We start from the raw sequence: 17,808 nt of genomic DNA on the forward strand, positions 1-17,808 counted from the left end.
TTCATCAAGTCCTCTATTTCACTAAATATTCATATTTTCCCCTGAAGTATTATACTCAATTTTGCTGGGTAGGTAATTCTTGGTTTTAATCCCAGCTCCTTTGATCTCCAGAATATCATATTCTAAGCCCTTCAATCCCTTAATGTAGAAGCTGCTAGATCTTGTGTTATCCTGACTGTGTTTCCACAATACTCATATTGTTTCTTCCTGACTGCTTGTAATATTTTCTCCTTGACCTAGGAACTCTGGAATTTGGTTATAATATTCCTAGGACTTTTCTTTTTGGGATCTTTTTCCAGAGATGATCAGGGGATTCTTTCAATTTCATTTTACCCTCTGGGTCTAGAATATCAAGGCAGTTTTTCTTGAAAGATGATGTCTAGGCTCTTTTTTTGAGCATGGCTTTCAGGTAGTCCAATAATTTTTAAATTATCTCTCCTGGATCTATTTTCCAAGTCAGTTGCTTTTTCAATGAGATATTTTACATTGTCTTCTATTTCTTCATTCTTTTGGATCTGTACTTCCTGTTGCTTAACAGAGAGATTGTGGACCAGAAGTGTGAAATGAGGTATAAATTTTCAAACATAGATAACACTTTGACTTACTTTGATATACTTAACTATTACAAGTCAGCTAGGCAGGGAGGTGGAACAGTCAATAAAGTGCTAGACTTGGGAGTCAGGCATAATTAAATTCACATACTCCCCAGATACTTAAAAGCTGTGTGACCCTGAGGAGATCACTTAACCTCTCGAAGCCTCAATTTCCTCATCTGCAAAATAGGGATAACAATAGCATCTACTGATCAGGGTTACTGTGAGGATCAAACGAGATAATATGCTTTGCAAACCTCAAAGTTCTATATAAATGCTATTATTGTTATTTTTATAAAGAAAAATTATACTGGAGGGAAAGATGAGGTCATGGACAGTGATATTATTATGATATTTAAGTAACACTGTAGATTTAAGGAATTAACAGTGATTTTTTTAAAATAGCAAAACTTAGGAAAAAAAAAGACCTAGAGACAAATGTATTAAATAAAGAACATTAAAAAGTATTTGGGTATTTTAGAATTTGCCCTTTGCCACCAATGTTGCTTGTGCTAGCACTCAGCCAACGTGACAAGAGTACTCCCCCGAGGTTCCCATAAGCACAGAATTACTGAGAGTTGGAAACAACTTCTTCCAAGCTGTATCCAAAAGGGAGCACAGACTGAACATGTGGTCACCAAGCCTCAACCAAAAGGGCTCCAAAGAGGAGAAATCCATTCCACTCTGGACGGCTCAAACTGCCGGAAAGTCTCTGCAACATCTAACTGTGCAGATCATCCTACCTTCTAAAGCCAAAGAGAACAAGTCTAAACTTTCCTCCTTCCCAACCTTTTCCTAGCATGCCTTTCTTCCATTTGAACAGAACTTTCAGATTCCCCCAAGTCTTCTCTTCTCCAGGCTAAACATCCCTGATTTCTTCAACCAATCTTCATATAGCATGGACTCAAGGCCTTTCACCATCAATACTTCTATGTCAAAATGATTAAGCCTTCCTTTTCTACTCAAGGTCTTCTTAAACTGTGAAGCATAGAAATGAATACAAAACTCCAGATATAGTCTTATAAGTGGAGAGCCCAGAGAGACTATCAGCTTATTCCTGGAATTTATATCTGTTAATGAAGTCCAAGATTGCACTGACTTTCTTAGTTACCACCATCATCTTGCTGACTCACTTTCCTTGACAATGGGCTTGCTGAGCAAGGTGGAAACAATATCCAACAACTTAAATGGACAAACAGTGAGGAAGGGAAAGTAGAGCCTGAAGTTCACTAAACCCTTTCAATTAAAAAACCTGCAAAACTCCATCACCACCCCCATCTCATACTTAAGGCAAAAGCTTTTTTTTTTAATACCCAAGGGTAAGACTGTCATATTATCCCATTTCATATAAGATTTAGCCCAATGCTTTAGCTTGGGAAAATCTTTTTGGATTCTGATTCATCAATCCAATGTATAATTATCCCTGTCAGCTAAATGTCACCTGCAAATTTGTGAGCATGTTATTTATGCCTTTTTCCAAGTCACTGACAAAAACATCAACTAGCACAAAACTAAGAACAGATCCTAGAGATGATCTGCCACCTGACATGTAACCACTGAGGACCCATCTAGGAGAGACCAGTAACCCAGTTCTAGATCCAGCTAATTATATCATCGTCTAGGCCATATCAATCCATCTCCTCTACAGGAAGAATATGAACTACTTAACCCATCAAAATCCTTTCTAAAATGGTAACTGATATCTATAACATTCCCTTCATTTACCAGTTTAGTAATTGTCAAAACTGAAAATTGAAAAGGTTAGTCTGACATGACTTGTACTTGATGAAGCCATTCAGTTCTCTGAATGGTTTTCTAGACATTATCCTTTCTAAACGTTCATCAACTGTCTCTTTAATGAGCCATTCTAGACTTTTCCTAGGAATCTAAATCAAATTCATTGACTTATAGTTTGCTAAGTCTATTCTCTTCTTTTCTTTGAAAACTTGAACTTTACCCTTCTTCAAACTTGCTGTATCTTTGTCATTCTACTATCTTTCAAATATTATTGAAGATCCAGCAGTCATAACCAAGAGTTCTTTCTGTTCCTGAAAATCTGGGTTCATCTCGGCCAGGTAACAAATTTATGAAGGGTAACCGAATGCCTCCTACTATATCCTTATTTATCCTATATATCAGTTCAGTTTGGAACAGCAAAAAAATATGTTGGTTTCAAGTCAAAGGCCCTGGGTTCAAATCCGAATTCTGCCATTTATTAATAACTGTGTGATCTTGACCAATTTACTTAACCTCTCTTGGCTTTAGTTTCTCATTTGTAAAATTAGAGGAATGATTAGATATCCAGTTTATAAGGTCCCTTTTAGCTCTACAACTATAATCCTAAGAACTCCCTCTTAGGCCCATTTGTTCTGTAATCTCACAAATAACAAAATCAAATGAAACTCCTTCTTTCCACCAGACATACCATTTCTAACACTACTGATCTGGTAACCAGATAGAGCATCAACATTTCTATTTTAACAGCAGAGCTGCCATGAAATGTATTCCATGTGGAACCTATGATAACTAGATTGATTAGAGCACCATGATCATGGGTTCAAGTTCTGTATGATCCAGTAATGAGTATGCCTCACACCCAGATTGCATCCTTAATCCAGAACTGCCATCTCATCTCACAGGTGTGAGATTAGGTTAGGAGGTACAGATGAAGGAGAAAATTTTTTCAGTATAAATCAATCCTTACTCCTAAGGAAAGAACTCAAAGTACCTGCCCTATAAACTAAATGAATGATGCCATTTTTCAAATGAAGGATGGTACATTATTATTGCTATTCAAAGTTCCAGACCACACATCTCCTAGTTCTAACTCATTGCACAGTCTTATACATGACAATTCACTCATCTGTTCCCCTAACAACCAAATGAGGAGTATATCCATTCTTTCATTCTCTCCTAAGAAAACAAGAGTAACTAAATGTGTCTGTTAAGTGTTTTAAACTTGTAGACAAAGAATCGAAACCTTGTATGCTGAAATGATCAATGTCATTCTAATTCAGACACTTACCCAATCCGATCCACAAAAGGATCCATGCTCTCATCCACCAAATGTCTGTTGGTCTGCCTACAACCAAACCCTTGGGCTTTGAACATCTTAGTTAATAGCAGCAAATCACTAGGAACCATCTCAAAGTAGGCATAATAAAGGAAAATTATTTCCAGCAGCATTGACTGCTCCCGCAGGCACTGAACAAACCATCGGGACACTTGGCGTTCAGTCTATATAACCAAATGAGAAAGAAGATCAAAAGGAGAGATTTAGAAAAGGAACAGGACTTCAACTCAATATTTACTACTATTCTGATGGACTACTCAGTGCACAGCACTGAGGTTATAAAAACAAAAATGAAATGGGACCTCAAGGAGTTTACATATAAGGAGATATTTAAGAAGATAAATGAATTCAAGTGGTATACAAAGTTTGTATTGCAGGACTACAATTAAACCAAGTTATTGTCTTAAAGATATTCACAGTCCATTGATATAACTGGTCTTCTATTATAGTATCCTTTAAAACTCCTTGCAATCAGAAATGACATGCTTTACAGAGTAGTGAGATAATCAGTAAGGACAATGAGGAAGTTGAACACTTAGGCTCATAGTTCCACTAGTTACTTTTCAGGAGGTGAGGGAAATAATTATTTTTTTTATCAGGATGAATAATATTAGGTAAAAGTGTTATGCAAAATTAAGTATTTCCTTGTTAATGACAACATATGTCTCATGTCTGCTTTGAACAACATAACACCAATAACTTTTTAGAGGAGAGCAGCTACATACATCTTTTTTTTTGCCTTTTGGAGGGCAATTGGGGTTAAGTAACTTGCCCGAGGTTACATGGCTAGTTTTTTTTTTAAAGCAATCAGGGTTAAGTAACTTGCTCAAGGTTACATGGCCAGTTATTTCTGGGTGTGGTACTGAGTATCAGAGCCCAGATTTGATCTCCAGGTCATCCCAACACTGGAATGGGTGCTCTTACTTGCTGAACCACCTGGCTGCCCCTAAGCAATTGGGGTTAAGTAACTTGCTCAAGGTTACACGGCCAGGTGTTTCTGGGTGGGTATTAAGTGTCTGAGCCCGGATTAGATCCACAGGTCATCCTGACACTGGAGCTGGTGCTCTTACTAGCTGTGCTACCTGGCCGCCCTGCACGGCTAGTTTTTTTGTGTGGGTGTTAAGTGTCTAAGGCCAGAACCAAACTCAGGTCCTCCTGACTCTGGGGCCGGCACTTTACTCACTGCACCACCTAGCTGCCCCTACATACATCTTCTAAACAAATTAATTTAGAATACAATTTAGTGCCCTATGGGGAAAAAAAGGCACACAACTGTTAAAAACTAGAAAAGGCATTAATACTAGCATACCATGAGATTTCCATGTGTTTCCCATGTTGGTGCCTCTGTTTTGTAGAGCTCCTCAAACTGTTGCCGGTATTTTGTGACCAGCTCCTTTTCCAACTTATCAACACATTCAGAGTACTCAACCTAAAAAAATTACAATACAATGATATGTAACTACAGTAAGAAATATTCAAATGTGTATGACCACAGATGATGTACAGTATATTAGCTACAACAGTTTGAACAATGTCATGAAGAGTCATGAAACCAGGAAATATTTACCCTGTAGGGATGCCTCTCATCTTGGAAATAAGTAAGTAAATGCAAGACACAACGTAGAATACAGGTCCTTTCTTCATAGTAATAATCCGCAATCTGGAAAGGCCAAAGGCATCTCTATTAACACCTAGAACGATGCTGTAAACTTAGCAGGCACTCATTAATGTTTGCTGTTCACTGATTAAAATGCCAGATTTTTTCAGTGTGTAGGTTAGGAAGGCTCAATTGCTCTTTTTTCTCTTTTTACTCAATTTTATAAGGGATGGGGAGAAAGGAGAGTAGAAATATGCTGAAAGGTACAGGATATAAACATAAAAGTTATCAAAAATATTTTTAAAATATTTATTGCTGATTACAGTTGTGGTTACAAACTTAGAAATTACTATAATTATGCAAGTATAGGTGCAGAAGCCCAAGAACCAACAAGGGAAAAAAAGTTGAGTAAAAAAAAAAAATTAAAATAAGTCAATAGGGGGCGGCCAGGTGGCTCAGCTAGTAAGAGCACCGGCTCCAGTGTCGGGGTGACCTGGAGATCAAATCCCAGGCTCAGACACTCAGCACCACACCCAGAAATAACTGGCCGTGTAACCTTGAGCAAGTTACTTAACCCCGATTGCTTAAAAAAAAAAAAGTCAATAGGTGAGAAAATGATTAAAAATATAGACATGTTCCAAATAAAGTCTTTGGTATCAGCTCTCAAATATAGAAAATTTAAGCAAACATGAAAAGACAGAAAGGCAGCAGAGCCCATGATGGCCATCAAAAGATAACGTGGATGTTTAGCTTATCCAACTGGAAGCAAATTCCTAGGTGTAACTTTCTCATAAGCTACCTAGTAGGAAACTACTTCAGAGTTATATAGTCAAATCCCAATTTAAAGGGAAAGTTTTTTGAGAGCAAAGATGTTGCTGGAGGGCTGGGTAAGAAGTGGGAGAGAGCGCCAGCCCTGGAGTTGGGAGACCCGGGATCGGCCCTGGAGTTGGGAGACCCAGGATCGGTTCCAGCCCCAGAAACTTAACACTCACACAAAAAAAATGGCCGTGTAACCTTAAGCAAATTATTTAAACCCCAATTGCTTAAAAAAAAAAAAAAGAAGTGGGAGAGGAAGAAGGAAGGAAAGACTAAAGAAATGAAAATTATTCTGATGGACTTATGACTAGAGAGAAACTGTAAACAAACTAGGGATCATAAATTTAGAGCTGAAAGGAACTTTAGAGTTCAATCAGTCCAACTCCCTCAGATCCATAAGCATGCTCTCACCTCCACTGGAAAGACTCCTCTTCCAAAAACACCCATTTTTAAAAGTTCTCTTATTTCTCAGATGAGTTAGCAGACTCCTTAACAAAGAGCCCATCCCTTCACTAATAGTAAAGTAGGGTTCAGGAAATGGCAGGAATCTAAAATGTTGAGGGTGATCAAACTAAAGGCTATGACAGTCAATTTTACTAAACAGTTACCACTACTGACCTTCAGGATCAGAGCCTGGCTCTGTCTCTCATCTTGCAGTACTGTCTATAAAAGAAATGAACATGAAATAAGTAATCTTATTGGCAGTTATCAAATAGTACCAAAAGCAATGCCAGACATTGAGGATAACTTTATTTCTTAAAAATAACTTTTTAAATCGTCATCTTAGAAACTCTAGAGAACATCTTTTTATCCTCAAATACCTAAAAGTATACTCCATTTGTCTCACCAACCTTTGGTCTTCCAGACCTTAAAGTCCAAGAAACCAATCTTAGTTTGAGATATTATAGCATCTCTGAAAGCTTAAAGTGTTTCCTTAGAATTATTTAAATTAGGTTCCTTCCATTATCTGCAACTACTAGTGTCTGACATTGAACACAACTGCTGCCAGTTTTCTAATCAATCTAGTTACGTAGTTATGGTTACCACCACTGTTGTTGTGGGTACTATACCTGATGAGACTGCAATATCTCTATAATTGAGTAGATAGTTTTCAAGGATTGCTGCAGCTAAAAATTCATCACCCTGTAGGCAACTGGCAATGAGTCTCTGAACTTAGGTTAGTCCTCAGACAACAGACATGCAGGCCATCATCACTGGGCCATATTCGAATCCTTTGCAGGACCTACCACAACTTGTAAACCACTAATATAGACTCTAATTACCCAGGATCACCTCCATTATACAATAAGGCATTAGAGAAGAACTTTAGTGAAGACTGTCAGAAACAAAGAGATAACAAAAGGTTAGAAATGGACACAACTACAAACCTTTAGTGAGTCCCGGGTCCCCCTATAGTCCTCTTGAAGGTAACATTGAAGTAACTGCACACTCTGCTCTTCATCAAGGCCCTAAAACAAAGATAATATACAACAACGTGTAGAGAATAGTCATTTCATCAAAGAAACCACAAAAAAAATTTAACAACAACAATAACATTTAAATAACACTTACTATGCACCTGGCACTGTGCTAAGCATTTTACAATTATTTTCTCCTTTTGGAAGCACAGTGGGCAAGACCACTAGACATGGTGTCAGGAAAACGAGGTTCGATTACAGTCTCAGACACTTACTAGCTCTGTGGTGCTGGGCAAGTCATTTAACCTCTATTTGTCTCCATTTCCTCATGTGTAAAGTGGAAATAATAGTAGCAGCTACCTTCCACAGTTGTTGTGGGGATCAAAGGACATAATAATTGTAAAGGACTTAGACACAATGCCTGGCACATAGTAAGCACCATATAAATGTTAACTATTAAGATTGCTGTAGTTAGATCCTCACACTAACCCTGGGAGGTAGGTACCATTCTTGTCCTCATTTTACAGATTAGGATACCAAGACAAATGGAGAGTAAGTAACTTGTCTAAGGTAACACAGCTACTAGGTGTCCGAAGCTGGATTTGAACTCGTCTTTCTGATTTCAAGTCCAACAGTGCTACCTAGCAAAATCAGGCACAGTGGCAACATGCCTGTAATTCCTGCTACTGGAGAAACTGAAGCAAGTAAAGGACTTGAGCTCTGGATTTCTGAACTGCAGTTGAACTAAAGCCAGTGGGATGTCCACATTAAGTCTGGACCCATATGCTAAGGCCCTGGGAGTAAGGCCTAGGCAGCAGTCTGCATATGGAGAGGCAAATGGACCCAGGCTGGAAACAGAGAAGGTCAAAGCTTCCAAGCCAATTAGTAATGGGTCTATGAATGGCCACTGTACTTCTAGTCTGGGCAATATAGGGAAACACAATCTCTTTCCTTCTAGCCTCCCAAAAAAAAGAATATAAAATAACCCAGGGTTTATTCTTTGGAATGAACAAAAGCTATTAACAACAAATGTGCAAACTTCCCTGAGATTTTTCTAAAAGAACATTACAGATCACAGGACACAGATACTGTTCTCTTCCAAGAATTTAAGGACACAAGGTTCCACTATTCAACTTTTCTTTTGTCTTCTTTCTTCAAGCAAAATACTCCCTTTGTAGCATTACATGAATGTCAGAAAAAACTGTTCCTCCACCCAGAAAGTTTAAAATTGTAGCAAGCAAGTCAGTAAGGGACATGATCATTAAAAGATGTAATATTCTCCATTTCTGAAATTCATATTAAACTGATACTAACTATAAACTAATCAACCTAAAGACCAAATGATAAATATGCTCAGCGTCCTTCAAACACAGTAAGTAGAAGAAGTAGGCTGGAGTTGGGATTTTAAGCTCAAAAGCCTGAAACTTGGGTGTTTTCTGACATGATACACAGATGTTCATGCAAAATCTACAAGAATATTTTAAAGTTAAGATTGAACTTTTCTCACCAAAAATTTGCTGATTCTTAGCCCCAGCTCCTTCAGTGGTGGAGCCACATCTTTATTAGCTTTCACTTTTTCTGCTGAACTTGCACTATGAAAAAAACAAAACACTTTTACTCATTTTTTATCACTCTCAATGGCAAAAACACAGCTGGATGTAGAATACAGCTTATTATTGATAGAAACAAGTTTTTAAATTAGCATTATCTTTCACATACAGAAGTCAAGCACACTAGAAATGCTATTTTAAAAAAAACCCACAATCCACCCACATAATACCTACCACAAAAATAATGGTGCTGTTATTGTTTTGCATTAGCCACACATGTACAACCTATACTGAACTGCTTGTCCCCCCAGTGGGGGTGGGTGGCGGGGGGGGAAGGGAATGAATCTGGAACTTAAAGTTTTAAAAATCAAATATTCAAAATATATATATATAAATAATGGTGCTTCTGACTAACCTGATGGAAATTAAAACTCATTCATATAATTAGATTTTTCTTTAAATAAAAATCATTTAATTTCAAAGCATCATCAAATCAGTCATCCTGCAGGTCAACTGAATAAAATATTAGATGCTTCCTATGTGCAAAGCACTATGCTAAGTGCTAGGCTTACAAACAAAAAGTAATACACAACCCCTGTTCTCAAGGAGCTGACATCATAATGGGGTAGCCAGCGCATACGGAAACTGCAAGTCAAATGAAAAAGTCTCATGGTCTCTTCCTTACAGAAAAGTTCTCACTATGGAAAGCTTGAAACACTGGTATAATTATTGTCTCTTGACATCCATACTATAATGACTTCTACAGTGCTGTCAAAGGAACCTCTCATCCTCTAAGAAAAATAGTGAAGTATATCTATGTACAGGTATATGGATATATATGTACATCTATCTTTGTGTGTATGTGACTATATATATGTATATGACTATATATGATGTATGTGTATATATGTGAGTGTGTGTATTTGTATGTGTGTGTGTGTGTGTGTATAAATAAAATATAATATGTGTGTGTATATAATTATATCCAAACTTAATTGTAGCCTGGGAGGAAGAAGGGGAAAATACAAAGTAAAAAGTGCACAGCAGAGAACAAAAGAAAACTTACAAGGATGCAAAGAAAATATGGACAGCTTTCAACACAAAACACTGTATTTATTATATAGGCTTTCCTGAAAAGGTAATTTATTGCTGTATATTTTCAATCCTCTCTCACATTCTGCTGTGCACATGCCAATGCTTTTTTTTCTTTTCTTATTTTGCATTATTTTAGTTTCAGTATTTGTGTTTCTTTTTTCTTTTCCTATTTTGTATTTAAGTTTAAAATAAAAAAAAATCACAAATAAAAAAAGAAAAATAGTGAGCTAATCAGCCTCACAACAAAACTTTTATCTCTGACCTGAACATCCTGATAATATCAGAAAAATATATTAGCTAGTTACTAGTAGAGTCCAATTAGAACAGGTACTGCTAACATTCTGGGGGTCATGGATCCTTTTTGACGATCTGCTATGTACTCCCCAGAATGTTTTTAAACGTATAAACAAAATACATAAAATTACAAAGGAAATTTATTATATTGAAAATAGTTACCAAAATATTAAATCAAAAAAGTTCACAGACCCCAAGTTAAGAACCTCTGAATTAGAGAGTGGTAGCACTGTATATTAGCAAGAACACTGAAGTAATTAGAAAGACATGAGGAAAATGAGGTTCAAAGAAGCTTAAATGATTTGTCCAAGATGATACAGGTGCTAAGCAGCAGAGCCAAGATTCAAACCCAGGTCCAAATTGAGGGTTCTTTCACTTCACTAGCCCCTTCTGCCAAGTGCTCATTGCAGGTCTTACCCTCTCTGAAACTCAGTTTCCTCATATGCAGAGTGGAAATAATACATGCATTACTGGGCTAATGTAAAGTTCAAATGAGAAAATATCTACAATATGTTCTGTAAATTATAAAGTGCTATCCAAATAATTATTTACCACTCTAGGCTTCAGTTTCTTCATTTGTAAAAAGGAGAAAATAAATTTTCTCAGAAGGCCGTTGTAAAGATAATTTCAAATGATATACATGAAACCCCATGAAAATTGCAGAATACTCTGTATAGAGACAGGAATTGGACCTATTTCACTGGTGTAGGGAACTTCCAGAACATTGACACCTTCTATGTAACTTATAGTCTTAGAAAAATGAGAGATTTGCCTGAGAGGTAAAGTGATTTACCAAGAATCACAAAGCTAGCATGTATCAGAAGCAAGATCATAAATTTAAAGTCTGAACCTATAACTGCTTGATCTCTAGGACAGCTCTCCATCATCATTCCATGCTACTTTAGCTCAATGGCTGACACAGGAAGCATGTGATGAATGCTTGTTAACTGAGTGCCTGTCATAAAATACAATGTATAATTAAGATATTTTAAGAATATACAATACCTGGGCGGTTTGTAGTATGAAAGTCCCTCTAGCAGCCGCTGCCAGTGTTTATTCAACTCTGACTCGATCTGATTCTAAAAAAGAGCAAAGCAGTAATACAATCAAAATGCTGAAGGGCTACCAGCTCATATTCATTTTTAATGTATCATCTGTCACCAAATGATCAGAAGGAAATATTTTTTAATTGAGTATGGTCAAGGATATTTCTTACAGACCACAGTCATTAAGATTTAAAGGAGCTACTCAGTCAGCCAGGGTGTAGGAAGAACACAAGAACAAAGAGGAAAGAAAATGTATTCTGGAGTTAGAATCAGATTTGATTTCCCCTAAGAATATTCCTTAGGATATAGAGAAAGCAAATTCTCCAAGTTCCCCCTGTAAACCCCAGCTTTCCCCCACACTAAAAGTCAAGTAATACTGTTATCTCTTCTAAAGAGAATCTCTTGAGCTAAGAAAGAAAATTTCTTATTAAAATAAAGTGTAGGGGAGGCTAGGTGACCCAGTGAATAGAGAGGACCTAAGTTCAAATACAGCCTCAAACACTTAACGCTAGCCCTGTGACCTTGGGCAAGTCACTTAACTCCAGTTGCCCTTTCTTCCCCCCTCCAAAAAGCTAAATAAATAAAATAAAATAAGAAAGTGTGGAAACCACAATGTTAAAAGGTTTAGGAAAGAGGAAGTAGAGAATGAGTGATGCTAGTGAATATTTTAAGAAACTTACTAGTTTGTTACTGTGTTTTTTACTAATTAACTTACTAGTTCTCTCAGAGCTGATCTTCCAAGCAGAATGGTCCACAGTTCTCTACTGCTCCTGGATAAAGAGATAAAAGCAATAGGTAATTTTTGCTATTTTCAACTACAGAAGGTAAAGCTAGTCATTTGAACAAAAAGTTCAAAATGTATTGGAATCTACTTTTGATGTGACATTAAGACTAAAAATAAAACATAAATCTTTTAAACAGCACTTCTAGTTTTGTTTACAATACACACACACACACACAGCTTAGCCTTCAGTAAATGCATTAGCTGAAAAACAAAAGGGATATAAGAAAAACACCAACACTTAACTGATCTCTAATCAATCTCAGAGACAATTTCTGAACAGGATAAATTTAGAGCTGGAAGGGTCTTCAGAGGTCATCTAATCTAATTCTCTTCACAGAACAGTATCTTCTAGATTTATATACACATCTTTCAAGGAACTCAAAGTAATTCTTGGACACCTCAATTCTTTTCACCTATGAGACCTTGTTATGCAAAGTTCTAATGATGAACTATTTGCCTTTTTATTATACTTGGGAGAAACTTTAGGTTTAATACAATTTATCTAAAGTACTCAGTCAAAAGCTACCAAAAATATCACCTAGGTTTTTCAACTTTTGGTCTAAGAACCTAGACATTTTAAGAAGGAGCTGCAGCATTTTTACAGAAAAGGGGCTTTTCTTGAACAACTAACAGAATGGAAAGCTGACATTAATACAGACCACAAGCTACTCTATGAGTAGAAATACATTCTACTGAGTCAGTGGTACCACTTCTGGGGTTCTGATATGAGTCTGAGAGGTAGCTCACTGGGCAACTAGGTGTGGCGGCAGATGGAACTCTGACCTAAGCTCAACAATCCAGCCTCAGATACTTATTAGTTGTGTGACCCTGGGCATGTCATCTAACCCTATTTGCCTCAGTTTCCTCATCTGTAAAGTGAGCTGGAGAAAGAAATGGCAAGCCATCGCTCTAGATACCAAGAAAACCTAATATGGGGTCTTAGAGACAGGACTATGCCATTTTTTCATCTTTTTTTATCTCTAGAGCCTTGCATAACACCTTGAACATAGGAAGTACTGAATCTCATAGGTGAACATGATCAAGAGTCACAGAAGGAAAAATCTTTATCAATCAGGTCAGAGATGCATTGAAATAGTCAAAAGATCCGTGATCTCAAGAATGGGAACTTCCACCTTCAGTAAAGATCTCTAGATTGGGTGTTCTCAGGAAGACCTGAGTTCAAATCCCACCTTAAATTCTTACTAGTTGTATGTCCTTGGGCAAATCATTTCACCTTCCTGTGCCTCAGATTCCTAATCTGTAAAATGAAGGGACTGGACTTTAGATAGGCTCTAAGGTGCCTCTAAGCTCTTAATCTATGATTTTATGATCTCACACCCCTCCTCTCTTTCCAGCACAACATGATGAATAATTTTTCTGAGTTGCAATAGCTGAAATAATTTATTACTTGATAGCCAAACCTTTCTATACTAGGTGAGGGTGGTACTCTGAAAACATAATCTTATCAGTCTAACATAGTTCATAGATCTTGACCTAAAAGGTACCTCAGAGGTGATCTAGTCAAAGCAAACCAAATCCCTTCCTTTTACAAATGAGGATGGATGGATAAGAAACTCAAGGTTACACAGTTAAGCATCAGCCATGAGACTTCAACTAGGTTCTCTTGATTCCAGTCACAGAGTTCTTTATACAATGTCAGTGAAATACAAGTCCTTTCCAGTTTGGTGGTCTCTTTAAATTCTATAGGTATTAAACAACCAAGGGAAACATTCCAGTGCCTTGAGTGGATCTTCTATGGGGAACTTGATGAGGGTGTAGAGGCTACCTTCTTTATCACCCACACTGATGGACTCAAAGATTCATCAAAATACTACCTATCTTTGAGTCTAATACCTAAATAAATGTCTTTTTTCCAATTGAGGCTTTTTTAAAAAAAATCCTCTTTAGTGCTTAAAACAGTGGCCTGCACTTACCATGCACCTGTGTTTGCTGAACAGACTTCCCTAGTGAAGGGAACCTTGAACATAATAGATGTTGGTTTAAATCTTTTTGCACTTAACACTGTTGAAATGAATCTTTGCCCTTCTCCACTGCACAGAACACTGCCTTGCACAAAACAAGCATTAATAAAAGTTTGCTGAACTAGTGAATGAACTTGTCAGTGACGGTCTTGCTCTAGCGCGGTCTACAGAAAAGGTGGCAGCCAACTTCACAGGTGACAGCCAGATCGGCTCCCCAGAAGAGGCCTGCCCTAGCCGGGCCAGATAAGTGGGAGGCTGGGGGTGGGGGCGGTTCCAGGAGAGGTCCACGCCCCCAGCGGGAGGGGCAGCCCCAGTCTGCGGGAATAAGGGGGACTGACTGCATGCAGCACCAGTTGGGGGGGGGGGGGGGGGGAGGGATCTGGCGAGCGCGCTCACGCACCAGTGGGAGGAGGAGCTGCTCGTATCTAGGCCTCCTCACACCCCCGCCCTCCCAGTGCCCCTCTGCGCGCTGGGGGCCTCGTGCCCCGACAGGGGCCGGTTTGAAAGTAACCGCCTCGTCGCCCGCCAACCCAGCCCCACCGCCGCTGCCCGCGGGGCCGGTTCCTCCATTTCCTCTATATCTCGGCCTCTCTTCGCCTCCCGCCCTCCATTCACCACTGCTCCCTCGCCCCACACTCCCTCTCCAGCCAGCACCAAGAATTCCCGGCCCGTACCTCACACAGAGCCCGCCAGCGGCAGCCGCCATCTTCGCGTCCCCCCCACGTGACCGAGCCGTAGCCCGCGCGCTGGGCCGCCCGCCTCACGTGATTACGTAGGGGCGTGACCGAAGAGTCTAATGGAATGAGTCTTTCGGTTGGTTGCTAGCTGCCACTATCCTTCTTCTGGCACGGCGCCTGTCACGTGACCTTCAGGGCTCAAGATGGCGGCTTCCAGGGAGGTGAAAGTATTCGTTTGAGGACAGGAAGACCAAGTGGCTGAGGAACAAGTGGTGCTGGATCTGGATCTTTGACAAAGAGGTGAGAAAAGGAGAGGTGTGTTGACTTCAGGGCTGCTTCCGGCGAGGTCGCATCCTACCATCTTCTCTCATCCCTTCCCCCAGTCCTGAACATGGATGAAGAGTGAACAGTGAGTCTCAAGCCTATTCTGGACATTGGGGTCACTGACACATGCCACTTCTTCGGGGACTAGGGGTGCCACCAGGCTGTCTGACACAACGAGTACTCTACAAACAGCTGCCTACCAGTGGCCGTTTTTTTCTTTCGGCAAACCCTCAGGTTTGGAGAGGGTTCCTCTCACCTTTTCATCCATGATCCAAATTCCTACCCCTTTGGAAGGGAAACATAGCAGCGCTGGTCCAACCTGAGGGTAGTAGAATGGCTGTGGCCATGACGAACAAGGCCATGCTGGGGGAAGCCGCCATTGTGTTTACAGTGGTGCTGAGCATCCATGCCTCAGTATGGGACCGTTATTCCTGGTGTGCTGTGGCCCTGGCTGTTCAGGCCTTCTATGTCCAGTACAAGTGGGACAGGCTGCTCCAGCAGGGGGCTGCAGTCTTTCAGTTCAGGACCACAGCTAACAGCGGCCTCCTACCTGCCTCCATGGTCATCCCTTTGCTGGGGGTGGTGATGAAAAGGCGCTGTGAAGGTGTAGGAAACGTCTACTTTGAGCGCTTCGGCGTGGTGGTGGCAGCCACAGGCATGGCATTGGCACTTTTCCTATCTGTATTGGCACTGGGCATCACCAGGCCAGTGCCCACCAACACCTGTGTCATCTCTGGTCTGGCTGGAAGTGTCATCATCTATATCATGAAACACTCGTTGAGTGTGGCCGAAGTGATTGAGGTCCTCGAGGTCCTGCTGATCTTTGTCTACCTCAACATGATCCTGCTGTACCTGCTACCCCGATGCTTCACCCCAGGGGAGGCATTGCTCATTCTAGGGGGCATCAGCTTTGTCCTCAACCAGCTCATTAAGCGATCCTTAAATGTTATCCAAGGCCGGGGAGACCCAGTAGATTTCTTTCTCCTGGTGGTAGTAGTAGGGATGGTCATCATGGGTATCTTCTTCAGCACATTCTTTGTCTTCATGGACTCTGGAACCTGGACATCTTCTCTTTTCTTCCATCTAATGACAGGTGTGCTGGGCCTTGGTGTCATCATGCCCTGGTTGTACCACCTAATCCGGGAGAACCCCTTGCTCTGGCTTTTCCATTTCCTATTGCAGTCAGAAACTCGTATCTACCTCCTCATCTACTGGTCCCTGCTTGCTGCTTCAGCCTGCCTAATTGTGATGTACCAAAATGCTAAGAGATTGTCTTCTGAGTCAAAGAAGCATCAGGCCTCCACAATTACTCGGAAGTATTTCCATTTCATCATAGTGGCTACTTATATACCCGGACTCATATTTGATCGACTCTTACTATATGTTGCAGCTGTGATCTGCCTAGCTGTCTTTATCTTCCTTGAGTATATTCGATTCTTCCGAATTAAGCCCCTGGGCCAGACTTTGAGAAACCTGCTCTCTGTCTTCCTTGATGAAAGGGACAGTGGCCCCCTCATCCTGACTCACATTTACCTGCTACTGGGCATGTCTCTCCCTGTCTGGCTATTCCCAAGACCTTGTGCCCCAAAGGGTAGCTTGGAAGGGGTTGGGGCTCTGGTCCCTTATGCAGGAGTGCTTGCTGTGGGAGTAGGTGACACCATTGCTGCAATTTTTGGCAGTACAGTGGGGGAGATCCATTGGCCAGGAACTCTAAAGACTTTTGAGGGGACAATGACTTCCATATTTGCTCAAATCATTTCTGTGGCTTTGATCTTAATCTTTGATAGTAGAGTAGACCTTAATTCCAGCTATGCTTGGATTTTGGGGTCTCTCAGCATGGTCTCCCTCCTGGAAGCCTATACTACCCAAATAGACAATCTTATTTTACCTCTCTACCTCCAAATTCTGCTAATGGCTTAGCTTTCATGCAAAGATATGATGGGAAGAAGTGAGTTGAAGGGAAACACATGGCCCATAGTATTTAGCCATTTGGGTATGATGGGTCAGGTGGTGAAAAGCCTATTCACTTTTGCAGTGAATTGAGATTTAAAATAAAATCAAAGCTGCTCTGGCATTTTATTTCTGTTGATTTGAAAATAAGGTAACATTTCAGATGAAGGAATTGGAAGGACATACAAGTGAGGGTTTTCAAGTGCATTCCTTTTTTTTAACATTTAATTTTTTATTTTATTTTTCTCAATTACATGTAAGTACATTCTTCACAGTGATGGGGCCCATTTAGAGGGCTGAAGATATTTTTGTGAGAAATCAAAAACCCAGCCTTGAAAAATAGCTTCTCATCTTGAATAATTTATACCTAATAATTTTGAGAATTGTGAAAACTGGATTTTGTTTACTGGACTTAATTTTATAGAAGAGAGTAGAAGGAGAACTTTTCATAACATTTATGAGAATGTTTTAACTGGGTAAAGGGGGAGAAGAGTGCAAAAGAATGAATGAGAAAATAGTTGAGTTAATGCCATTTATTTCACCTAAGTGGGCCATAGTGCACAATATCAGAACTGGATTAGTATAGCTGGTTACTTGGAAATTAGGAGC

The 17,808-nt window shown here is 39.7% G+C and overlaps 2 protein-coding genes across 2 annotated transcripts in view; one reads left to right on the top strand and one right to left on the bottom strand.

Annotated features, from left to right (window-relative positions):
• Positions 1 to 15,074, bottom strand: part of NUP188 (nucleoporin 188) — a 44,128-nt gene extending 29,054 nt beyond the window's left edge. Inside the window, exons 1-9 of the mRNA XM_069069419.1 lie at positions 14,923 to 15,074; positions 12,198 to 12,252; positions 11,442 to 11,515; positions 9,005 to 9,089; positions 7,468 to 7,548; positions 6,698 to 6,742; positions 5,234 to 5,326; positions 4,976 to 5,095; positions 3,619 to 3,830 (exon numbers count right to left, since the gene is read on the bottom strand). Coding sequence (XP_068925520.1) covers positions 3,619 to 3,830; positions 4,976 to 5,095; positions 5,234 to 5,326; positions 6,698 to 6,742; positions 7,468 to 7,548; positions 9,005 to 9,089; positions 11,442 to 11,515; positions 12,198 to 12,252; positions 14,923 to 14,954 — 797 coding nt within the window. The 5' untranslated portion in view covers positions 14,955 to 15,074. The remainder of the gene's footprint in view (positions 1 to 3,618; positions 3,831 to 4,975; positions 5,096 to 5,233; positions 5,327 to 6,697; positions 6,743 to 7,467; positions 7,549 to 9,004; positions 9,090 to 11,441; positions 11,516 to 12,197; positions 12,253 to 14,922) is intronic.
• Positions 15,075 to 15,090: 16 nt separating this feature from the next.
• Positions 15,091 to 17,323, top strand: DOLK (dolichol kinase). Its single transcript, XM_069069420.1, has one exon. It carries the CDS (start codon positions 15,583 to 15,585, stop codon positions 17,167 to 17,169), a length of 1,587 nt encoding a protein of 528 aa, XP_068925521.1. The 5' UTR covers positions 15,091 to 15,582; the 3' UTR covers positions 17,170 to 17,323.
• Positions 17,324 to 17,808: the final 485 nt, after the last annotated feature.

The sequence above is a fragment of the Petaurus breviceps genome, unplaced genomic scaffold (assembly GCF_028583685.1).
Source record: "Petaurus breviceps papuanus isolate PSGF00001 unplaced genomic scaffold, PetGlider_PUasm1.0 90779, whole genome shotgun sequence".
Taxonomy (NCBI): Eukaryota; Metazoa; Chordata; class Mammalia; order Diprotodontia; family Petauridae; genus Petaurus; species Petaurus breviceps.